Source organism: Malus sylvestris, chromosome 12, assembly GCF_916048215.2.
Source record: "Malus sylvestris chromosome 12, drMalSylv7.2, whole genome shotgun sequence".
Taxonomy (NCBI): domain Eukaryota; kingdom Viridiplantae; phylum Streptophyta; class Magnoliopsida; order Rosales; family Rosaceae; genus Malus; species Malus sylvestris.
The window spans coordinates 32,452,295-32,478,860 of NC_062271.1; the positions used below are offsets into that span (position 1 = coordinate 32,452,295).

Below are 26,566 nucleotides of genomic sequence, written 5' to 3' on the forward strand. Positions count from 1 at the left end.
AGATTAGCTAGGAGGTTCTTCTCCACATATGTCACACTTGCATACAAAACGATTTCCAGTTGCTTTTCGATAAGCTATGAATACTCAACGCCCCAAATTAACCGTGAATTGCACTAATTAACCCTCAGTTTTTTCCACAAGTTATTAGGTTGGATGATTGCATACGACAACCTAAAACATTCCCTACAAGTTCCCTACATGAATTGCATAATAGAGATACAAGCAAGAATCATTAAGTTCTATGAAAAACATAAGCATTGACGAGGCACTCGTTACTATGATTTGCATGAAACTTATGCCAAGAGTTTACTTAACGTGATTGTGACTAGCAACCTTCACTACTTGTGAATATAAGTTTATAACGATTAGGTGAAACTCCCTTATATTCTAGCGTCAAATTCATGCATGAAAATTAAGCGTGCACTCTTAACCAACATACACAAATTAGTTTTTATATGAACGGATAAGTAAATTGAATTCACAACTTATGAATCACAACTGGATGTAATCAAATCATATTGCAAGTATGAACATAGTTTCGAATCACCCCCTAACTAAGAGGGGTTTAGTTCCTCATACTCACAAAGCAAAGATACATAAAATTAGACATTAAAATCAAAGGAAAGAAAACACCTAAAATGCTCCAACTTGGTAGCAAGTGCATCCAAGATTCCTCCTTTCCCTTGCTTGCGGCAGATTGGGTTATGGACAGATTTTGGGTAGTTTTATGATGTAGAATGGATAGGGAATGGTATGGAAGGGTTTAGGGTGAGTGTGGAGGAGTGTTTGATGGTTGGAGGGTGGTGGAGAACTAGGCAAAGAGGGTGGAAGAAGGTGGAGTAGCTGTTATGTTTTCTAGGCACTAGAATGGTGTTTTTGGGGTGTTTTGCTTCCTAGGGTGTGTATGGACGAATTTTTGTGATAAAATGATGAATATGGGGGATTGTCCTTTGGCCAAGGGGTGTAAACATGTATTTATAGGCCCCAAAAACCTTAGAAAATCAGGTTAGGTTAAGGATGAAATGCATGACAATTTGTGTGTGTGGTGTGCAATGGTCCAAGGGTGAAAATGAAGTAATGATGCAAAGTGTGAAAGGTAAAATTGAGTGGTGTTGTAGCTAGGGAGCATGAATGATTGTGTACATTGCATAGAGATGGAAAATGAGGTGAAATGTGTCAACAAATGGGTCAAAGGTGCAACAACATGTGTTGCACATGGCATTGGATTCCAAATGTGAATGATGGAGCATCAATTGGTGCATGTAATGGATGTAAATGTTGTCTAAAATCTAATGAGTGAAGGGAACAAGAGGTATCAAGCAATTGAGTGTAATAATTAAATGAATTGAAGCATGAAATTAGAAATTATGTAGGGGACAAGAGTGATCAAGCATGGCATGGAATCCAAAGGGAATTCTATGTGGTTTGCATGGCAAGGAATGCAAGTTGGGGTGACAGATTTTTGGGCTGTTTTCTTCATCTTTTGGACCATAATTCTTTATATTCTTGGCCTCTTTAGTTCTCAAATTCGTCCATCCACTTGGCCCATGCATTTGCTATCCATTCCAAGCCCGAAACATGCTCCAAAGGCCTCCAAAATGCATCTTCTTGCATACTTTGTACTTAGAGTCTGAAAACACACAAAAATAACTTTAAACACTAAAATAACTAAGGAAATACAACGTAAATGCACAAGAACAAGCTAACTAAGTCGCATAAATATGCTCCTACCATTCATACATAAGCCAACTGTGCTTTGAAAGGGTTCAACATATTTTGTGTCATTCGACATTTGCTACAATGTGCCTAGACACCTTGCCCTTATTCTCACCAACCAGGTGATGACATGTGAAAAAGGAACTCATCTTCATGCCACCAACCAGGTGATGAAATGTACAAACCGTACTCTCCTTCATGCCACCAACCAGGTGATGACATGTACAACCCATACTCTAATATCATTTGGCAACTTGTCACTCATGCCACCAACCAGGTGAAGAAGGAACTCATCTTCATGCCACCAACCAGGTGATGAAATGTACAACCTGTACTCTCCATCATGCCACCAATTAGGTGATGAAATGTACAACTCGTACTCTAATATCATTTGGCAACTTGTCATTCATGCTACCAACCAAGGGAAGAAAGAACTCACCTTCATACCATAAACCAAGTGATGAAAGCAACTCACCATTCATTCCACCTACCAGAAGACGAGTGGTATAACTTGTACATGTGAACTCCTAACATTCACAAATAATAAAAACCCTCAAGCTTGACAACTCAACCAGGGGAGCACTTATGCCCAACAAGAGTTATGGTCACCAACAAAGCCTTATTGCAAAACAACAACAACTTCAGTGCATGGCATACGAAGATCAAACTATTTAACCTTCTTGCATCTGCTTCAAACATTTTCCCACTGTAACAATGCAAACATTACAATTCTCAAAAGCTTCACACACTCTTGATCAAGACAGTGTGAAGCAAAATCAATTTATGGTGCCAACAAAAGCTTCATCAATGGAGGGCAACCACAATTCTCAAAAGCTTCACACACTCTTGATCAAGACAGTATGAAGCAAAATCAATTTATGGTGCCAACAAGAGCTTCATCAATGGAGGGCAACCACAATTCTCAAAAGCTTCACACACTCTTGATCAAGACAGTGTGAAGCAAAACCAATTTATGGTGCCAACAAGAGCTTCATCAAAGGAGGGCAACCACTATTCTCAAAAGCTTCACACACTCTTAATCAAGACAGTGTGAAGCAAAATCAATTTATGGTGCCAACAAAAGCTTCATCAATAGAGGGCAACCACAATTCTCAAAAGCTTCCCACGCTCTTGATCAAGACAGTGTGAAGCAAAATCAATTTATGGTGCTAACAAGAGCTTCATCAATGGAGGGTAACCACAATTCTCAAAAGCTTCACACACTATTGATCAAGACAGTGTGAAACAAAACCAATTTATGGTGCCAACAAGAGCTTCATCAATGGAGGGCAACCATAATTCTCAAAAGCTTCACACGCTATTGATCAAGACAGTGTGAAGCAAAACCAATTTATGGTGCCAACAAAAGCTTCATCAATGGTGGGCAACCACAATTCTCAAAAGCTTTACACACTCTTGATCAAGACAGTGTGAAGCAAAACCAATTTATAGTACCAAAAAAACCTTCATCAATAGAGGGCAACCACAATTCTCAAAAGCTTCACACACTCTTGATCAAGATAGTGTGAAGCAAAACCAATTTATGGTGTCAACAAAAGCTTCATCAATGGAGGGCAACTACAATTCTCAAACCTTCGAAGCAAATTCAAGAATGTTCGAAGCAAATTCAATTTATATGGTTCATCCAAAACTTCGACTACTACAAGGTGTGGCTTGCATCACAATCTCTTGCTCAACAGTGTGGAAGCAAAATTTGTATATGTTGTGTCTCCCACATTTTCAAATTTCTAGTTTCCCAAAAAAAAAAAAGGGGAAATTCAATAAAGCTTCATCAATTGAGAACAACTACAAATTCTCAAAAGGTTCACACTATTTTGATCAAGATAATGTGAAGCAAAATCAATTCATGGTACCCAAAAAAAGCTTCAACTCCAAAGCTTCACCTACAAAACTTCAACACAAAAGTTTCACCAATAAAAGCTTCATCAATGGAGGACAACTACAAATTCTCAAAAGCTTTACACTATCTTGATCAAGATAGTGTGAAGCAAAATCATGGTACCCAACAAAAGCTTCAACTCCAAAGCTTCACCCACAAAAGCTTCACTAATAAAAGCTTCATCAATGGAGTACAACTACAAATTCTCAAAAGCTTTTCAACACAAAAGCTTTACCCACAAAAGCTTCAACACAAAAGCTTTACCCACAAAACTTCAACACAAAAGCTTCACCAATAAAAGCTTCATCAATGGAGGACAACTACAAATTCTCAAAAGCTTCACACACTCTTGATCAAGACATTGTGAAGCAAAACCAATTTATGGTGCCAACAAGAGCTTCATCAAAGGAGGGCAACCACAATTCTCAAAAGCTTCACACACTCTTGATCAAAACAGTGTGAAGTAAAATCAATTTACGGTGCCAACAAAAGCTTCATCAATGGTTGGCAACCACAATTCTCAAAAGCTTCCCACACTTTTGATCAAGACAGTGTGAAGCAAAATCAATTTATGGTGCCAATAAGAGCTTCATCAATGGGGGGCAACCACAATTCTCAGAAGCTTCACACACTCTTGATCAAGACAGTGTGAAACAAAACCAATTTATGGTGCCAACAAGAGCTTCATCAATGGAAGGCAACCACAATTCTCAAAAGCTTCACACACTCTTGATCAAGACAGTGTGAAGCAAAACCAATTTATGGTGCTAACAAAAGTTTCATCAATGGAGGGCAACCACAATTCTCAAAAGCTTCACACACTCTTGATCAAGACATTGTGAAGCAAAACCAATTTATGGTCCCAACAAGACCTTCATCAATAGAGGGCAACCACAATTCTCAAAAGCTTCACACACTCTTGATCAAGATAGTGTGAAGCAAAACCAATTTATGGTGCCAACAACAAGAGCTTCATCAAATGAGGGCAACCACAATTCTCAAAAGCTTCACACACTTTTGATCAAGACAGTGTGAAGCAAAATCAATTTATGGTGCCAACAAGAGCTTCATCAAATGAATTCAACCACAATTCTCAAAAGCTTCACACATTCTTGATCAAGACAGTGTGAAGCAAAACCAATTTATGATGCCAACAAGAACTTCATCAATAAAGGGCAACCACAATTCTTAAAAGCTTCACACACTCTTGATCAAGACAGTGTGAAGCAAAACCAATTTATGGTGCCAACAAAAGCTTCATCAAATAAGTTCAACCACAATTCTCAAAAGCTTCACACACTCTTGATCAAGATAGTGTGAAGCAAAACCAATTTATGGTGTCAATAAAAGCTTCATCAATGGAGGGCAACTACAATTCTCAAACCTTCGAAGCAAATTCAAGACTGTTCGAAGCAAATTCAATTTATCTGGTTCATCCAAAACTTTGACTAATACAAGGTGTGGCTTGCATCACAATCTCTTGCTCAACAGTGTGGAAGCAAAGGGAAATTCAACAAAGCTTCATCAATGGAGGACAACTACAAATTCTCAAAAGCTTCACACTATCTTGATCAAGATAATGTGAAGCAAAATCAATTCATGGTACCCAAAAAAAGCTTCAACTCCAAAGCTTCACCTACAAAGCTTCAACACAAAAGCTTCACCTACAAAGCTTCAACACAAAAGCTTCACCAATAAAAGCTTCATCAATGGAGGACAACTACAAATTCTCAAAAGCTTTACACTATCTTGATCAAGATAGTGTGAAGCAAAATCATGGTACCCAACAAAAGCTTCAACTCCAAAGCTTCACCCACAAAAGCTTCAACACAAAAGCTTCACCAATAAAAGCTTCATAAATGGAGGACGATCTCAAAAGCTTTACACTATCTTGATCAAGATAGTGTGAAGCAAAATCATGGTACCCAACAAAAGCTTCAACTCCAAAGCTTCACCCACAAAAGCTTCAACACAAAAGCTTCACCAATAAAAGCTTCATCAATGGAGGACGACTACAAATTCTCAAAAGCTTCACACTATCTTGATCAACATAGTGTGAAGCAAAATCAATTCATGGTACCCAACGAAAGCTTAAACTCCAAAGCTTCACCTACAAAGCTTCAACTCCAAAGCTTCACCTACAAAAGCTTCAACACAAAAGTTTCACCCACAAAAGCTTCACCAATAAAAGCTTCAACACAAAAGCTTCACCAATAAAAGCTTCAACACAAAAGCTTCACCAATAAAAGCTTCATCAATGGATGACAACTACAAATTCTCAAAAGCTTCACACTATCTTGATCAAGATAGTGTGAAGCAAAATCAATGCATGGTACCCAACGAAAGCTTCAACTCTAAAGTTTCACCTACAAAGCTTCAACTCCAAAGCTTCACCTACAAAAGCTTCACCCACAAAAGCTTTACCTACAAAAGCTTCACCCACAAAAGCTTCACCTACAAAAGCTTCACCCACAAAAGCTTGACCCATAAAACTTCACCCACAAAAGCTTCACCTACAAAACTTCAACACAAAAGCTTCACACTATCTTGATCAAGATAGTGTGAAGCAAAATCAATTCATGGTGCCTAACAAAGCTTCAACCTCAAAGCTTCACATACAAAGCTTCAACACCAAAGCTTCACCTACAAAGCTTTAAAATATATATATATATATATATAAATTTTTTTTTCTCAGAAATTCGAAAATTCAAAAATTCGGAAATTTAAAAATTCGAAAATTCGAAAAAAAAAAATTTCAAAAAAAAAAAAAATTGCCTAGGCCTCCTCTTCTTTGGGCCTAATAACTTTCATAACAAATATATATGAAGAAGGAGTTTTGGGCTACCACTTAGAAAGAAAATGCCTCATTCGTCAACTCCCTCGATCGTAGACTTGGGGAACTCTTACCATATGCTACTACACCTTGATATTCGGAAGTCTCACGACCACTCAGTGACTTGGATTTTTCAAGTCTCCAAACGAGAAGTTTTCCTCACTCAGGAAATTAAGGGAGCACTACCTCAACCTACATGCTTCACTCACAAAGCTTCAACATATAAGCTTCAACAAAAGGAAAAATTCAAAGAACTTAGTGAAGAAGACCTTGGTGTATTTAACACAATACATTGAAATGAAGCAAAGCTTGTTTATTGATATCTCCGATAAGTTACAAATATGTACATATACATGAATCAAAATAAACAAACAAGATGGAGCTTTCACAAAGGTTGCTCAGGAGAAGTCTCAGCAGTCTGCAGAGCTCCAGAAAGAGGAGGCACCATAGGGTGATTATTCAGAGCCTCATTACTAGGCAGAACCCCAGAAGGAGGAGGCATCGAAGGTTGATCATTTGGAGCTTCATTACGCGGTACAGCCCCAGAAGACGAAGGCAATAAATGCATTTGGAACAAACCCACAAACCTCTGATGATCAAGTAAAATCTAAGCATCAGATTCCTGCAGCTGGTCGAGCTTCTTCTTCATGTTTGTAGCATAGTCATGTGCGAGCCTGTGCAACTGTTTATTCTCATGCTTAAGCCTTTTGATCTCCTCTTTGAGACTTATCACTTCAGCCGCCAATGATTCAACTTGGCGGGTTCGAGCAAATAGGCGTTGGGCCATATTAGACACAGAACCTGCACACTGAACACTGAGAGCCAAAGAATCCTTAACAGCCAACTCATCAGACCGTTCGGAAAGTAGTCTGTTATCTTTGGGAGTGAGAAGGTTCCTGGCCACCACCGCAGCAGTCATATCATTCTTTATCACAGAGTCCCGAATGGTAAGAGGACCAGTAGAGGATAAGAAGGATGGGCGCTATATGTTGTCTTGAGAAGGCATGGTTGCCTCTTCACCAAAGTTCAAGTCAAAACGACGGTCGGATGGGCCAGACATTCTCAGAAATGATGAAAGAGAAATGAGGTGCAATAAATCTCTGAAGTAAGGCGAAAATTCCTACAAGCAATAACTCTCTGAATGAACTTCTTGCACACAATTGGTGCCCTTATAAAAGATAGGGCAACAGGTCGTTGGTTCAAAAATCGAAGAGGCACCACTTTCCACACGCAACATCAGCTCCTCGGGTACCACAGATAACTTTGCCAAAGATCTCTGACAAAGTTTAAACACATAAATTTTGAAGGTCCAGCTACCTTACTATTACCCACAAGGGTAAAGGAACAGCACCACTGCTTGATAACTAGAAAGTCCCAATGTGTGTCAACCTCTGTGCTCCGTGGCAAGGCAGACTGGCAAAAATGCCCAACCTTTACTCACATTCAAGAAAACACTCCCAACAAGATTGCTTTCTCAAAAATCGAAAAGGCACCGTTCTCCGAATCTCAAGAGCCAGACTCCCAACATGATTGCTTTCTCAAAAATTGAAAATGTACTGTTCTCTAAATCTCGAGAGCCAGATCCCTGACATGATTGCTTGTTCGAAAACCGAAGAGGCACCGCTCTCTGAACTTCGAGAGCCAGATTTCCTTGGATAAAGCTTGTCTGCAATCTTCACACGCAACATCAGCTTTCCAGATAGCACAGACCATTTTTTCAAAGCGCTCTGACAAAGTTAAAACATGTGAAGCTTGCAGCTCCCATTACATTGCTATGACCAAGAAGGGTAAATGAATAGCATTATTACTTGCTCAAAAATCGAAGAGGCACCGTCCTCCGAATCTCGAAAGCTAGACTCCCAACAGGATTACTTTCTCAAAAATCGAAGAGGCACCGCTCTCCGAATCTCAAGAGCCAAACTCCCAACAGGATTACTTTCCCAAAAATCGAAGAGGCACCGCTTTTCGAATCTCGAGAGCCAAATCCCCGACAGGATTGATTGTTTGAAAACCAAAGAGGCATTGCTCTCCGAACTTCGAGAGCCAGATTTCCTTGATAAAGCTTGTCTGCAATCTTCACACGCAACATCAGCTTTCCAGATACCACATACCACTTTTTCAAAGTGCTCTGACAAAGTTAAAACGCGTGAAGCTTGCAGCTCCCATTACGTTGCTACAACCAAGAAGGATAAAGGAATAGCATTACTACTTGTTGTTAGGGAGACTCCTATATATGTCGACCTCCATCCTCCACGGACAGGCGGACCTGCAAAAATGCTCAACCCTTCCTCATATCTGAGAGGGCACTCCCAACGAAACCTCTCGAAATACTCAACTTTCTTCCCCCTCAATAATACCTATGCAAATCAGCCACACCAGAGAGCAATCAGTCAGTACTTGGAATCAAGCTTCCAGTCAGGAACTGACTGCCTGGAACCCCTTGCCTCATTACTTACCTGGCATTGCTCTCGAGTACTCGTCTTCAACATCTTATGCTTCCAGAAAAGATATCACATCTGCCTGAGGAACAGATAGGGCAAGTGAGAAGGATACAAGGAAGCATGTGGAGACAAGCGCAACAGAACATATGCCGATTCATCTATTACTTCGTCAACAGAAAAAGTATCCCATACTATCAAGGTCGAACGTACTCTTGATTTGATGGACTTGTTTTGACCCTCAAATTCTTGAGTCGGCCTTATACTCTTGAGAAAACCAGAAAACCCTTCAGCCTAATTCAAGAATAAGCCTGTGGAAAGTTACTTCTTCAAAAGCAAAAGTATCTCATATCATCTCTTCTCCATTTGCTTCTCCTTATCCTTGTTTCTGTTTACGACACACGGAGAAGAAGAACAATCAACCGGAAGCCAAAGCCGAACCTCCGATCCAGGTTACTTGCTTGGAAGTCTGATTGCTTACCTTGTTTGTTACCTCTTTCGGCAAATCTCCTAGCTCGGCGACTTGGGGGACTCCTACTATAGGGTTTTGTATCGCACTTGACCAAGCCCGAAACTACAAGTAAGCTTCAAGTGAAATTGATACATTACCTTGTGCATCTTCATCGGTTAAAGATACCACCCCTGGATGGAGGAAAAATACTTCCAGAGAAAATGCCACAGCTACGTATGAGACAAATAAGGCAAGTGAAAATGATACCACACTTCGATACTTAGAAGTTTCGTGATTACTCAATGGCTTTGATCTTGCATGTCCCCAACCGAGGAGCTTCCCTCACTTGGGAACTTAGGGGAGCACTGTTTGTACCATACTTGACCAATCCTGAAACTATTGAGCACCGGTCAATGTTATACTGTCAAGGACCCAGAAGAGTTTCCCTCTAACCAGGAGACCAATTACAGCGCGACACGTGTCGACATCAGAAACCAATCATAGCGCGACACTTGTCAACATAAGAAGCCAATCACAACACGACACGTGTGAATGTCAGAATGAAACTAGAAACTCTCTTCTATAAATAGAGATCATTCTCTCACAATATTTCCTAATGTCATTTGTACTAAATCATTCACTTGTACTCACTAAATGAGAGCTTGAACCTATGTACTTGTGTAAACCCTTCACAATTAATGAGAACTCCTCTACTCCTTGGACGTAGCCAATCTGGGTGAACCACGTACATCTTGTGTTTGCTTTCTTGTCTCTATCCATTTACATACTTATCCACACTAATGACTGGAGCAATCTAGCAAAGGTCACAAACTTAACACTTTCTGTTGTACCAATGTCCTCACTGATTTTGTGCATCAACAAAAGTAAACAATCATGGAAATCAATGTAAGTTCTGTCAGAATTCAAAATCAATTTGGGTTACACAGTGAAGAGTACATAGAAGTCATGTGTCAAGAGATCGAAGACTTAGATATAGCCAGAATTGAGGCCTTGAACCAGATTCAGGAAGGGAAGAGAGCTATTGCCCGAGCTTATAACAAAAAGGTAAAGCTGAAGTCTTTCAAGGAATGAGATTTAGTATGGAAGGCAGTCCTCCCTCTAGGAGCTCAGCTTAGGGGCTTTGGGAAATGGAGCCCGAAATGGGAAGGTCCTTTCATTATTAGTCAAGTATTAGACAAAGAAGGATACTACTTGGTGGACATCGAAGGAATTGGCAGAAAATTCCCATCAATGTCAAATTCTTAAAAAAGTATTGTCCTAAATTATGGGATGTTAGGGATTGTTATATTGAAGAAGATGTAAGATAAAGCAGGCTTCGGGGTGCCGGAATGCAGTATTTGTTCATCAACCATTTAAGAAAACAGAAAGATAAAAGTTGTTAAAATGATGTTTTATTCATTTCGACAAATTGGTGAAATTTACATCAGATTCAGCTCCAATATGCCAGGCTCAATTCCTTCTAGTTGCAGTAGTGTCTCGACCAGTTTTCTGGTGTCTTTATGGACAAAACCCAATCAGGTGATCGGGTTGTGCGGCCAAGATAAGCATGTAGAGGACCCTCAATGCGAACCTTCACCAGGTATGATGGTGAAGTCCGACTTATCAGGGCAACTACCAGGATGGTGATCCCTCGACCAAACTTGTAAAAGTCCAAACAAGCTCAGAACGAGGAAACTGTCTGACCAAAGGTGTTGGGGATAGCAGGGTGTTTAACCAAAGGTGTTAGAGATAGTAGTTATTTGATGAAAATCCTTTTTCTCACATTTTAGGAAACTCCACGTGAGTCTTGAGGAACCTATTTCCCTAGTTTTAGAAGAAAACTTAGAATGCAGAAACGCCCGATGAAGATAAAGGGGAAGGTTGAAGATGATCTGTTAGCTCGGCATACAGAGCTTTTGGCTTAAGTTATTTGTTCAAAAATGAAGATTTGAACCGAAATTTATAAGAACATCAGAGGATAGCTCAAAGGTCGTAGGAAGAGCAAGAAACGCAAGATTGCATTAATCCCGTCCAGAAGACACAAGTTCCGAGAGCAGACGTACATGCACATGCGGCTATTCAATCAATATTGGCGTCTGGAATTCCAGCCTGAATATTAATTGAAAGGGGCACTGTTTGGGTTAAAACTGGAACTTTGGGCTTAAAAGGAAGTTAGCCCAGAAGAAGGTATAGAAGGAAGGAAGCACAAGGCTCAACCGAAACCCAAAAGGCAGAAGAAGCCCTTTTCCCGACTAAGTGCATATCACTTGAGCCACTTGCTCACCTACCTAGAAGTCAAGTGGTGTAGACTAGCTAGCTAATCAACCCAAAAGTACTTTACAATGGCAGTACAAGTAAAAAGTTGATGAGTCACTACCCTTCAGCCGCATTCGGGCAAGATCGATGCTACAGGCAGCCAAGCCAAATCATCTATAAAAAGGGAAAGAGAAATCAGAGGTAAGAACACTCAATCAAACAAACATATACACAAACTCTGCTCAAGCCAGATTTGCATATGAAGCTGTAGTCAGCACCAAGCCTTCATCATTTTCAGAATCAACCCTCACCAAAAGCCTTTGTAAAAGTTCTGCTACCTTGTCTGAATCTTGCTGTAGTATTGATTCCCTTCTGTAAACTCATATCCCAATCTCCCATTCTAGCACTCAAACCCTTTGTAAATCACAAAGAGAGGAAGTTGCAAGACGATCAGCCTTGCCCGACCCTCTTTGTTCTGTCTTTTCATTCATAAATCTAGTAATATGATGTATACTTCCATCTGTATCCAAGTTATTTCTAGCAAGTTTATGATTAAAAGGCTTCTTGGTTTTTGGATCTGGTCAGTTTAATGGTGCCCAACCATGTAAAAGATAAAGTTGGAATCCGCACTTATAGCTTGACCAGATCTAAGTTCTAACATTTCGGGCATACAAGATTTATCAATCAAAAGTCCTTGGTCTCAAGGCATAAAAAAGAACTTTATATGGACTTAACACATCCACGACGATCCTTGATAACAAGAAGTCCGAAGTTACTTGGGGCGCAAATAATTAACCTATTTCTTAGTTTTACTTCTGTTATATTATGATTGCCATAGAACGCTTGAGTCTAGAATTAATTCTGATGGGAAGCCTCAAGACCTATACTTAAGGCCCTACAAAAGCACCTATTTGTGTTCGTTCTGCTCTTCGGGCTCGGATGATTAAAGTATAACAGTTGTAATACTTCTGCAACAATGAACCAACCACTATATGTTCAAGTACTTGGTTAGTTTTGATTGCGAGCCTCAATGCCTACACCTAAGGCCCTACAAAGGCACCTTTCATAGCTAACTTGGTCTCTCGGGCATATACAATTAAACTAAACATTTGTTTTACATCTGTCATGCTAAAGATGGCAGTGGCACGCCTGAACACCTAAAGTTAATTTTGATTGTAAACCTCAAGGCCTACACCTAAGGCCCCACAAAGGCACCTTTAAGAATTAACTATGTCCTTCTCTTACAACCCACCAATAAGCAGAAGCCCGACAGACAATATCAACCGGCGCCAACCTCTTGGGGAGCTGTGTGCTAGTCGGCCAGGAAACGTCCCCATCGGAAATTCCTCTAAACGAACAACTTCTATTGATTTTAAATCTCATGGACCAAACTTATGGATGATGCAAATCTCAGGGACCATTTTGAATAAAAAGCCAATAGAAAATTGAGAAAATAGTAGCAAAAATTTATTGAGACATATACTATCAAAAGAATAAAATAATTGACAGATCCACCGCAACCAATCTAAAAAGAGATAGACAAACAATTACAAAACTACAATAACCAATCATGAAAATATTTTTCATAAATAAACCACACCTTGTTCTTGTAAATCAAGAACCCGTTCTTGGTAACCGACGAATGACGGCATCATCAAACATATTTGGTCACATATCTTTACTATGAGTAATATATATTGTTTTTTGAGGAAGAAGACGTCCATCATCTTCCCACCTAAACAAAAGAGAAACACTAATCATCCCGTTCTATTAAAAAATGTTTTTGATATTTGTGGAAATCAAATTATACCTGTGAATTGTGATCCCTCGTGCTAACTGACAAATATATCCACCTTCCTTGGTTTAGCCTCCGCTGGCATCATGGGAAGAAACTGCAAAAGGGACAAAATGGAATTAGATTTCCCCTCATAAGGAAGGTCAGATACCTTTAACATGGTTGTATTTCTGGTTGAAATGGGATGGTGATCAAACTCCTGAAATGCAATCTAAACAGCAGGCCCTTCCCTTTCCGACTGGACTAAATCGGGAAAGGGTCAGTCTCATCCAGAGCATGCCGCACATCAACCATAATTTCATCTCAATTATCACTAACAAACAGATAAATATCCTCCGTTAGCATAAAGACAAAAATGAGAAGACTTGTGTTCCTTCATTGATCGAAAAAAGCCCTTCACTTATAAACATCACACCCATTTTTCTGTTCCACAGTAAATGAGTTAAACCACCAAATGAAGCCAAAGAACATACATCATACCCATTTTTCTTGGTCTGCAGATTGTGGAATTTGTTGAAATGTGAACATCTATTTTTTAGCGCACCCTATTCCTTGAAGATTTTGCGTAAAATTGAACCTAATGTATCCAATAGTAAAATTAATGCATAAAACCAAAAAGAGGAGAGAGCGAATACCAATCCAATTCCAACTAATGCATAAAACCAGAGAGAGAAGAGATACCAATCCAATTCCAAACTTTGGATTCATGATTTGCTTGGCATGCAGTTTCATATTTTGTTTGAGAAAATTGAAGCAAGAAATGGAAGATTTCATCCGAAGTGGGACTGTAGTGGAGTCGGATTGGCAAAGTAGTGCAGAAAAGAACGGTTTTTTTTTTAATAAATTTTTTTATGAGGAGGAAAAACCGTTTGTTTCGCGAAGTGGTAGTGTAGTGCAATTGGAGGTTCTTCACGTCTTCATCCCTTCTCCCTTTTTTTAAACTTTTCCAACAATTTACCTTTTATTTGACAAAAAAAAAACAATTTACTTTTTAATTTCCAGATGACCTAACAATTCAATCTCTATTCATTTCTTGATCCTCCCAAATTTTATTTCCATGGGATAATGGAGAGGTCAATATTATTAGTCTTGAACTAATATTGTTTAAACCTCTATACCTGGAAGAGAAAAACACATAAATAGAGTGAAGCTTATAAACATGATGTTCTAAATCAATCTTGCAAGGAAAAAAATGGAAACTATAAAATAAACCTTGCAACATATATTCAGTATTTCTTCTTCTTTATTTTTGTTATTTTTTTTTTTGAAGGCTAATTTGATATTAAAATTGACCTAATTTGAGCCTCCAAATCATCAAGCTTGGCAGCATAATCTTACTAAACCAACTCCATAACCTTCTTGTGTTTTTCTTTCGTGATAGGTTTTCCACGGTCACCAAAGCTAGTATATTTCAATTGAAAACTGAACTTCAAAATATTAAGAAGGGAACTGAGTCAGTTTCTCAGTATCTATAAAGGGTAAAGGATGCCCATGATCATTTAGCTGTTGTTGGAGTATCATTTGATGATGACGATATTGTCATCATTGCTCTCAAAGGGTTACCTTCCGAGTACAATACCTTTAGAACTGTGATTCGAGGGAGAGACAATGTTATTTCCCTAAAAGACTTTCAAGCTCAGTTACTTGCTGAGGAAGCTGTTCTTGAAACCTCTTCACTGTCTAGCTCTTTTGTTCCTGCTATGCTAGCTCAAGGCCATGACTCTAAAGGGAAAGGATTACTACTTGCAGGTGATTCTTCTCCTTCAAATGGCGCTCAGTCATCACAATATCAAACTGGAAGTTCTTCTCATTCAAATAATAGTGGTCCCAACTATAATTCTGGAGGTTATACTAATGGTGGCAATACCTACAATTCTGGAGGATTTCGAGGCTCTAACTTCAGAGGCCGATCTAGGGGTCAAAATCATTTTGGGAATCCACGATTTTCTGGTAGCAATTACAATACTGAATTCTTGGTCCTGCAAGACCTCATGTTTCTACTTGTCCTGAGCATGGCAATGATGTGCCTACTTGTCAGATTTGTACCAAAAGAGGTCACATCGCCTCTGATTGTTTTCAAAGGCACTCTTCTACACCAGTTTTGTCTTCTCCTATCCAGTGCCAAATTTGCTGGAAATTTGGACACTCTGCACTTCAATGCTACCACAGGGCTAACTTTTCTTATCAAGGGAGGTCACCATCACCAAATCTCACTGCCATGAATGCCACTTATCAACCTTCTGCCCCACAAGAACAGTTTTTGGTGGCTGACACTAGAGCTACATCTCATATGACCTCTGAATTGGCAAACCTTAATCTTACCACTCCTTTCACAGGGACTGATACTATCACCACAGCTAGTGGCTCAGGTTTGGAAATATCTCATACTGGTTCTTCAACTTTACGAGCTCCTAAATATGTTTTTCAGTTGAAAGAAATTTTACATGTTCCAAAACTATCACAACATCTATTGTCCATATATCAGCTCTGTAAAGATAATCATTGCTGATTTATTTGTGATGATTTTTATTTCTGGATACAGGATAAGATCACAGGGAGAATCCTTATTCAGAGGCTGTGTAAAGCTGGATTGTACCCGATTTCTTTTCATATACCTCCATTCATACTCAAGCAAGCATATCAAGCATCTCACTTCCCTAAACAACAACACTATCTCACTGGTCGTCAAGTCAACACATCTCTTTGGCACAACAGATTAGGTCACTCTTCCAATCTTGTTGCTGCAAAAATGTTGGACCAATCTCAAGTTCTTTTTGCTTTAGACCAATCTAGGCATGTGTGTATCTCTTGTTTAGAGGGCAAAATAACTAAATTGCCTTTCCCTTTTCTTGCAAATAAAACTGTACAACCTTTAAAAGTCATCCATATTGATGTTTGGGGGCCATCTCCTACATTGTCAATAGAAGGCTTCCGATTTTATGTTACTTTTGTTGATGAATGTACTAGGTTTACCTGGATATTTCCATTAATGAATAAAAGTGAGGTGTTTCAAACGTTTGTGCAGTTTCATGCTTTTCTGTCTACTCAGTTTTCCAGTGCACTCAAAATCTTTCAAAGTGATGGTGGTGGTGAATTTTCCAGTAACAAGTTTAAACAGTTTTTACTTGACAAAGGCATAATACATCAAAAATCCTGCCCATATACACCTGAACAAAATGGCCTTGCTAAGAGAAAGCATAGGCACATTGTTGAAACTACCATCACTCTTATGCATACCTCCAAATTACCTTCCCAGTTTTGGTTCCATGCTTGTGATACTGCAGTTTATTTGATAAACAGAATGCCATGTCATACTTTGTCTATGAAATCTCCCTATTTTTGTCTGTTTGGTACTTCTCCAATCTTAACCAATTTGAAAACTTTTGGCTGTAGTTGTTTTCCTTTACTGCGACCTTACAATACTACTAAACTTCAACCCAAAACTGCCCAATGTGTGTTTCTGGGTTATGCAGGGCAGTACAAGGGCTACATTTATTTTCAACCAAGTACAGGAAAATTGTATGTGTCTAGGCATGTCCTGTTTGATGAATATACTTTTCCTTACACAACTTTGGCATCTAAATCTCATCCTTTGGAGTGTGTTTCAAACTGTGCTTCTTCCTCACTTATTCCACTTCTCACAGAAAATAACACAGTGATTTCTAGTCCACCATCACTATCACACACCAGTCATTCATCATCATCACCTGCATCATCTACATCTTTACCACCTCGAGCTTCAGAGTCATTCATTGAACCAACTAGTGCTTCAGAGTCTTTGAATGTACCCTCTTCAGCTTCAGAGTTGTTCACTATTATACCTGCACCCACTACCTTATCCCAAGCTTCCACCTTATTCTCTCCAGCCTCTATCACAGCTACACAGTCCCCAATCCCTAATGATCCTGATTTTCAATTTGAAAATCTTACTGTTGTGCTTCCAGTTCCTTCAGTCAATCTTCATCCCATGCAAACTCGGTCTAAAAGTGGGATTGTTAAAAGGAAAGCATACTCCGCAATTGTTCCTTCATCCGAGATTTCTATTGTTGAGCCTACCACGTATAAAGCTGCTACTAAAATTCCAGAATGGCAAGCAGCTATGCAAGATGAGATCACTGCTCTACATTTGCAACAAACCTGGGATCTTGTTCCCCTTCCAAGTGGCAAAAATCTTGTTGGCTGCAAGTGGGTTTATCCCCTTAAAAGCATCCTGATGGGTCCATTTCCAGGTACAAGGCACGATTAGTTGTCAAGGGTTATAGTCAAGAAGAGGGGATTGACTATAGTGAGACATTCAATCCCGTGGTCAAACCAACTACCGTCCGATTAATTCTGGCTCTTGTTGCTCAGTTTCATTAGGATTTACGCCAATTAGATGTCAAAAATGCGTTTTTGCATGGTGACTTACATGAAGAGGTATATATGGCTCAACCTCCTGGGTTTTTCAGTACTGATCATCCATCTCACTATGTTTGCAAGCTCAAGAAATCACTATACGACTTAAAACATGCTCCTCACGCTTGGAATGAGAAGTTTACAAGCTTTCTTCCAGGTTTGGGTTTTCAACCTTCTCTTGCAGATCCTTCTTTCTTTGTGAAACGTACTGAGCTTGGCATTGTTGTGTTATTACTATATGTTGATGATATCATTATCACTAGTAGTAGTTCAAGTGATATTTCCACGGTGATCTTGGCTCTTACTCAACAATTTGATATGAAGGACTTGGGACAGCTTAGTTATTTTCTTGGCTTACAAATACAGTATCAGTCCGATGGTTTATTTGTCTCCCAATCTAAATATATCAAGGATTTCTTGCACAAGGTTGATATGCAAAATGCCAAAGCCTGTGACACCCCTTGTCTTCCTTTTCACAGGCTTCTCAAGGACGAAAGGCAGCCTTATCATAATCCTGAACAGTATCGTAGTGTCGTTGGTGCATTGCAATATCTGACATTCACCAGGCCCAACATTGCCTTTGCTGTAAATCAATGTTGTTAGTTTATGCATCGTCCTATGGATTCTCATGTAGTTGCAGTCAAACGGATTCTTAGATATCTCAGTGGTACAATGACCTATGACATACATTTTAAACCTGGAACATTGTTTTTACAAGCATATAGTGATGCTGCTTGGACTGGGGATCCAAATGACCGTCGTTCGACTTCTGGTTATATTGTCTACCTTGGTAGAAGTCCGATTTCTTGGGCATCCAGGAAACAACACACTGTTTCTCGGTCATCTACTGAGGCAGAATATCGAGCTTTAGCCATAACTGCTGCTGAAATGGCTTGGATCCGACAACTTCTGTGTGATTTACAGGTTCCTTTATATGCTCCTCCAACGTTGTATTGTGATAATATTTCTGCAATAGCACTGTCTTCTAATCCAGTTTTTCACTCTCGGGTGAAACATATTGAGATTGATTATCATTTTGTTCGCGAAAAAGTAGTTCGAGGAGACTTGGCTGTTCATCATGTGTCTTCCAAGGAACAATTTACCAATATCCTTACCAAGGGTCTGTCTATATCTTTGTTTCGTCATCATTGTGCCAATCTCATGCTTGGTTCCTCCACCCATGTGATTGCGGAAGGATGTAAAGATATAGATAAAGAAGATCAATCCAATGGCCAAGAAGATGCCATCTGTCAAGAGATTAAGTGATATGGTTGTTAGGTTGTTAAGGATTTGTTACTTGCTGTACAAGTAGTGAAAAGTGTATAAATATGAACCTTTTGTATTCATTCTGTAAGGAAGTAAAAGCAATATAACAAACAGTGTATTTCTCTCTAATTCTCTTTGATCTCTCTCTTTCTACATTCTGTGTCTACAATCTTTCCCTCTCTAAACAACATTGATAACCTTTAAGCTCAAGATAGTTAATTCAACAAACTTGAGCTGTGGCCATTTCCAACATCCATACTAATATTGACACTCTTAGAATTAAACTATGAGACATGATTTTACTTATGTTTTTCAACCCACTTTTGTAAATATATATAAAACTTAAAGAATAGAGAAGAAGCTAAACGCAAATATTCTATGTGTTTACTCTTCCTCAATTTGGAGTGCTGCCTTGAGATTCCAAGTATGATAGTGGAAATGAACACAATAAAGCAATAAGATAAAAAGGCGGTAAATTAACCAAGATAGTGAAGAACATGAATAATTAAAATTACAATTGGGAAAAATCGAACCTGTATGACCACGCTAGTGTTTGACAAACTCATATTGTTCCTTCAAACATGCATAGAAGCGTCTTTAGCCTTGCAAATACATCACAGTAGCATATTATTGCCCAAATTTCTATCCCTAATGAAAAAACTTGTGTCAATAAAATTAATAAACCAAGAAAAAAGGATAAATGAATGAAAATTTAATAAGAGAAACCCATCAAATGTCAGTCTCTCCTCTCTTTTTGTGCAAAACCCTATTGATTTTAATACTTTATAAGTAATCGTGGCCTATAGTTATAAGAAAATTTGCTGGAAAAGGAAAAAGAATAGCAAAAAAAAAAAAAGAGAGAGAGAGAAGAAAACCCACCTACACTTGAAGTACCAAATGTTTTCTTTTGCCCGTTCAGGTTTCGTGTTACTTTTCCTCAACTCAAACCTACACGTGAACATCCAGTTTCTAGGGTTTTCAATCTCCGATCAGCACCAATCCCCATATCCATGGTGATGGCTTCAATGTATTTTTGTTGTTAAAATTAATCACCAATGTCACTAACGTTTGGATAAGAGAATGCAAACTCTTTGTGGAAAACAATAATGAATGCATTAATCACTGTTGATGAAATACATATATCCAACATTGAAGAGTAAAAATAAACAGTCAAACTAAAACAACAATTGTAGAGAATGTATATATCAAAATGCAAACAGAAACATGTGCAAATAAGAAAACTAAAGAGGAAGCAAGGAGTAGCTTTAAATAATAAATCGCAACCCTCTGGAATTCATCATCCATTCCATCATCCCAAATTGCACACTTTGAACAAAGATTGAAACTGTAGCCCACACAACTGGTACTTAGTGCCCATACCCTCCAATCTTTAAATTGGTACTTAGTATTTCTCCAATTTCCTATTTCTCCAATTTCCTTTGTTACTATTTTATATACATAGATAGATAGATAGATTAGAGATTTGGATGAAGTAATTGTAAATTAATGGAAACTTTAAATTACAAAATTTAAATTTCCATAATTTAAAATCCCGACAATTACAAATTTTAGGGTTTGGAAATTGTGTGTGTAGAATTCTAAGATGACCGGAGATAAGAAATTTACAAACTCCGTACGACAAATTACCTCTCAAACTTGCAACCCCACACTCTGTAACAATGTCTCATCATTATGTGTTGCCTTCATACGAAGGATTCATTCGAATTCCACTACACCTGCCTGCACTTTCTGGACAAAATTTACCTTTGCTCGTACTGCTAAAGTGTCCCGCATGAAGCGGAGAGGTGCACGTATGCAAGAGGAGAGGCGGATGGACGAAGGGATCCTAGGAGGATCCTTGCGGGATCCTTCAATCACATCCATTTATCATACATCGTGCAATCAAAAATCATTGTAAATTTTCTTATTTAAAATTGAATATAAACAGTATCTGACAAAAACTGACTTCACGATGTCCAATGAACGGATATGATTGGAGGATCCCCGGGATCCTCACAAAGAGAATCCGGCGAGAATCCTCTCTCGAAGGGATCACAATAGTCCTAGGCCCACTTTACTTTTTTTTTAATATAAATTATATATACTAAAGCCCTACGTCAAAACACTGTTCATAAACAGAGTGCGTTGATGCACAAAACCAGAGGGGTCTTGGAACAACGTAAATTCGACCGTGAATCTACAAGAAAGTAAATAACACAAGATGTATCGTGGTTCACCCCAAGGTTTGGGCTACGTCCACACTGATATTGTATTTCTGAGGGGGAGAGAGCTCTGAATATGAGAGTGAGAGCTTTGAGAGAGCTTAGAGCTTAGGGGATGTAAGGAGGCTTCGAGTTTGTGAGGGTGAGGAGGCCCTTTTATAGAATAAGGGCTCCTCCCCTTTTTACATATTTGCCCCTCCATTTATTACATAATTACATTTGAGTCTCCCAAGTATTTATACGAAGTTTAAATATGGAGGCCCTAAGTATGGTATAAACAGTAGTCCCCTATGTCTTCAATCAAGAGATTCTTTTGGCTGAAGACTTGAAATTCAGTCCATGTGTGGGTTGAAGTAACTAGATGTCGCCTTGAACTGATACCGGAAATGAGGCGGTGCTCAAAGTGAAATGATGCTCAACTAGAAGTAGCTTATGTTACGATGCTGCTCTGCTTGTGGCTTATATTGCCTTGGTTGGCTCGGCTTGTGGCGTTTGAAGGTGAGGGAGTCCCTTTTATAGAATAAGGGCTCGCTCCTCAATACATAAATATGGGCTAAAGTTGATGCTCGAGGCAAGACGGTTGCTCAGTAGGCAGCGATACACTCTAATGATGGTGAGGGAGTCCCTTTTATAGAATAAGGGTTCGCTCCTCAATACATGAATAATGGGCTTAAGTTGATGCTCTCTAATGATGGTGAGGGAGTCCCTTTTATAAAATAAGGGCTCGCTCCTCAATACATAAATAACGGGCTAAGTCCCCCAAGTATTTTTCATGAGGCCCAGTTGAGGCCAATATATGGTACATAATGTAGTCCCCTAAGTCTTCAGTCAATAGAGTCCGTTGGCTGGAGACTTCAAATTGAATCCATGTATGGGCCGAAGTGGCGGTTGTTCGGAGGCGGTATTTGTATACCCTGCACTGAAGCTTTGTAGGTGAAGCTTTGCAAGTGAAGTTTTGAAGCTAGAGCTCTGTAATTGAAGCTTTTTGAAGCTAGAGCTCTGTAAATGAAGCTTTTGAAGCTAAAGCTCTGTAATTAAAGCTTTTTAAAGCTAGAACTCTGTAAATGAAGCTTTTTGAAGCTAGAGCTCTGTAAATGAAGTTTTTGAAGCTAGAGCTCTGTAATTGAAGCTTTTTAAAGCTAAAGCTCTGTAAATGAGGCTTTTTGAAGCTGATTGACATGAGTGATGCTCATGAATGTTTATGTTGATTGACATGAGTGATGCTCATGGATGTTGACATGAGTGATACTCATGAATGTTGACATGAGTGATGCTCATGAATGTTTATGTATCATTGATATGAGTGATGCTCATGAATGTTTATGTATGATTGACATGAGTAATGCTCATTTATAATTTGAAGTACTGGGCGTACTTTTGATCACCTGGTTGGTGGTAATAGCGGCAGGTTGTCGAATAATTTTGGAGTACTGGGCGTACTTTTGATCACCTGGTTGGTGGTAATAATTTTGGAGTACTAGACGTACTTTTGATAACCTGGTTGACAATAATAGCGGCTGGGTGCCGAATAATTTTTTTATGATACTGGACGTACTTTGGTTCACCTGGTTGGTTCTATTTTGGGCTTATGGACCTTCGCCCTCCACACAACATTCCAGCCCATTTATTTTGGGCTTTGCCCTTTTTTTTTTTTTTTTTTTTACCCTCTGATGGGGTTTATACAGATGTCTCCGAAAGATAAGAAAAATAATTTACATCATTCAGAAATAAGAAAAGTAAATCACATCATTCTGGTGGGGTGTTTATTCCTTACTTTTGCTTTCTTTTTTTCTTTCTATTTTCTTTTCTGCTTTTGTTTTTGTTTTCGTTTTCTCTTTTCTTTTCTGCTTTTGTTTCTTTTCCTATAGCTTTACTGGTGGTCTCCCCGCTCCTTGCTTTTGCTTTCTGTATTCCTTTTGCAGATGGTAGACAAGGAAATCATGTGGAGTGTCTCTTTTCCCTTTCTGCTTTTGTTTCTCACTGCTTTTACCTCTCTTTTCACTTTCCTCTCTTTATGTCTCTAAGCTGCCATGCATGTGCACCCTGTACTAAAGTAGGTATTGGAAAAGAAACACTGACATCCATGGGGAACGCCGGACCGAGACATTGTTATCGCCGAGCTATCATCCATGGCTTCTTTCTCACTGTCCCTGCACTCCACACCAAATCCTAGCCGACCCACTTCTTCAATCTCTCCCATTTCATGCTAGTTGCAGACCATATCATGATGATGACATATTCCGCATAGGCATCTGTAAGAAACTCATGAAGAAAAGAACACAGTCACCAGTCTCACCACGCGCACTGTTCGACGTACGAGCTTTGCCACATTCAATATCTTGCCAAGATTTCGACGTTGCTTCGCTTTCCAAAGCCAGAAGAAGCACCACGATCGAAATCATATAGAGATTTGCGAGATCGGCGAAGATTCTCTAACGACGGGAGCTCTTCACCCTTTCGGTCACCGAGAAGGTGAAGAACGAAGGTGAGATGAAGGCGGCGCTGGCGAAGGCGTTCGATCTCAGCAGAGATGGAGTTGCAGAGGTCCAAGAACTTGACACTGTGGTCCAAATACCAAGTAAGCGAATCATCTAGAGGCGGCGCGACCTTGAGATTAGAGATGAGGTTTCTCACTTCGGAGTGAGTCAAGGCGACAAAATCAACGGCCTTGGAGAGCCATGACAAGCTGATGAACGGCGGACCGAGAGATTTCAAGTGGTGGAGCACAGCGTCATCGAATGAGCTAGAGATGAGGTCCAAATTGGACGGAATGGAATGTTTCTTAGCACCTCGGAAGGGAAAGAGTGACGGGAAGTTGGAGATTTCCGTTAGGTACATGGTCAGATATAAGAGTGTTTTGGGGAAAGATTGAAACTTTCCGGGGAAAAATATATTTTCCGGGAAAATGTTCCCAAATGTCGAGCCGACTGAAAGATAGGCATAAACGGGCGGTGTATATATATATATAATATTGGACGGGGAGTACGGAGAAAGAGAGAGGAAGTTTGAAGAGGCTGAAGGAATTGGCGTGCGTCTGATTTTTCTCTGAATCTCAACGATGGAATGCTGCTGAGCTTGGAGGATGTCATGGCAGGAGAGATTGGTATCTTTTGAGTGGGAAATGTAGATAGAAAGGAGGAAGAGAAGACGTCCATATCTGGTATCTTTGATCTTCACAACAAAACCCAACAGTTGGATTTTGCTCAGAAATGGTAGATCCGTAAGTCGGAATAAATAAAGGGTGTTAGGAGCTTGGGATGCTGGAAGTAGTAGCTAGTCGATTGGGTTTTGCAGATTCACGGCGGAGGTGAAAAAATTGAAAGAGAACCGACACATATTTTCGTATCGATTCTCATAAACGACGCCAAATATTGATGCACGAAAGTAAATAACACAAGATGTATCGTGGTTCACCCCAAGGTTTGGGCTACGTCCACACTGATATTGTATTTCTGAGGGAGAGAGAGCTCTGAATATGAGAGTGAGAGCTTTGAGAGAGCTTAGAGCTTAGGGGATGTGAGGAGGCTTTAGGTTTGTGAGGGTGAGGATGTCCTTTTATAGAATAAGGGCTCTTCCCCTTTACATATTTGCCCCTCCATTTATTACATAATTACATTTGAGTCCCCCGAGTATTTATACGAGGTCTAAATACGGAAGCCCTAAGTATGGTATAAACATAGTGAATTGGTGAAAATAACCTTACTTTACTAAACACTTCACTTCTTATTTTCCTTATTTGCACAGTTAAATGACGAAAAAAACCTTGGCTCTTTACTTGCTTTTTCAACTATTTCAATCAGAGTCATTGAAAGGACTCTAACACTTCACCCAGCTCACCGCCTAGCTTTTCCACCGTTTCACCCAGAACATCGCCACCACTGATTCATCCAAATCCATGAATTCGCAAAATTGCACCGTATAACTAGTTTACAATGCAGAGCTCTCTTCGTCCACCACAACTCATCGGTCCACCTCAACGCCGCGTGCGCAACAACTAGCACAATCCCAACCAACAGTGGCACCCAAACATTCATCGTCACCTGGGAAGAACAGCAGTATAACCCATTTTGTTTAAGGAGTTTTAACAAAAAGGGTCTAGCACTATTCATTCTTAATTAAAAAGGACATTTTGTGTATGAAAAGTCCATAATGGATCAATCTCTTTTCTTTATTTACTCTTATGTCATTATTTCATTATTGTTGTAAGGTCCACAAAGATGTTGACATTTCTGTCTGGAAATACATTATTTTACATGATGCTATTCAACTTATGCTAATTTGTTGATAGCTCTTTCATGCTTCCATCATGTTGTCGATGTTATGCAGCTCTTATTCTGTCAAATTGTTCCAGTACTGTTCATCACCTTCTACTAGCTCTGCATCTCTTTCTCTATCTTCTTTTACCTTGTAATACATATCTTCTGTTTCTTCTTTGAAATTTTGAGGCTTCTAGTATGGCTGGTGACTGGATTTTGACTTGCTATAAATATACATTTCTTATTCTTCTACTACTAATAATATATCATACCTAAAATCTTCAAACTCATCTAAGGCTAACATTTGGATCCCTCAAAATATTAAATATTTTTGTATGACGGAGTCCACCTGTGTGGGGAGATAGATGATAGTCTAAAGGACTTTTCATTAACCATGGCTATGTGCCTAGCTTTCTCTTTATGCATATTTACATACCAATCTGGAAGACTACTAATAAAACTTATGCAAATTTCTTTTCACTGTTCTATATAATCTTCTGCTACTTTTATAAGCTTTTCAGAAAATGATTCTAGTTGGAAAATATGATTAATAAAGATTTTATCAAGATAGCGAAACTCTAATAGTAAGATTTTATCAAAATGATTCTACTTCTACTACATTATGCTTTTTATGATACTTATAACTAAAATGCCATGGTTTAAAATTCCTCATGTTAATCCTGACTACAATTATGCTAACCTCTAGTTTACAAATACAACTCTTTGTACTATCACAAAGATATGTGGATATATCTTTGTAATAATATTCATCCCTAGTTTTGGATCAAAGATGGACTGATTCAAAGCACATTGTAATTGTAATTGTAACTCTTTTATGGAATGTGATGCTCTGCTCAGAATCTCATTTTGCATATCTGGTAGCATTATTCTTAATTTTGCTTTTGAAATTTCTTCTAATAGGATATCATCTATTATTAAGTCTAAAGATACATTCCTAAGAAAACTTTCATATTTTTCTTGTTTTTCTTTGTCACTCAGATACTGATGCTGCTCATTATTTTGATACTGCTTCATTCC

The 26,566-nt window shown here is 39.0% G+C and overlaps 1 protein-coding gene and 1 long non-coding RNA gene across 2 annotated transcripts; both read right to left on the reverse strand.

The window, feature by feature from the left end:
• Positions 1-436: 436 nt before the first annotated feature.
• LOC126591867 (uncharacterized) lies at positions 437-20,882 on the reverse strand. Its single transcript, XR_007612537.1, has 6 exons — positions 20,698-20,882; positions 19,930-19,998; positions 19,584-19,698; positions 13,405-13,486; positions 13,195-13,329; positions 437-1,630 (listed from the first exon to the last, which is right to left on the reverse strand). It is a non-coding gene; the product is annotated as an uncharacterized LOC126591867 (long non-coding RNA).
• Positions 20,883-23,603: 2,721 nt separating this feature from the next.
• LOC126592383 (UPF0496 protein 4-like) lies at positions 23,604-24,110 on the reverse strand. Its single transcript, XM_050258065.1, has one exon. It carries the CDS (start codon positions 24,108-24,110, stop codon positions 23,604-23,606), a length of 507 nt encoding a protein of 168 aa, XP_050114022.1.
• Between the last annotated feature and the right edge of the window lie 2,456 nt (positions 24,111-26,566).

What these genes read in the sequence shown, in the direction of transcription:
- LOC126592383 (XM_050258065.1), bottom strand. Translation starts at nt 24,110, where the DNA reads ATGTACCTAACGGAAATCTCCAACTTCCCGTCACTCTTTCCCTTCCGA.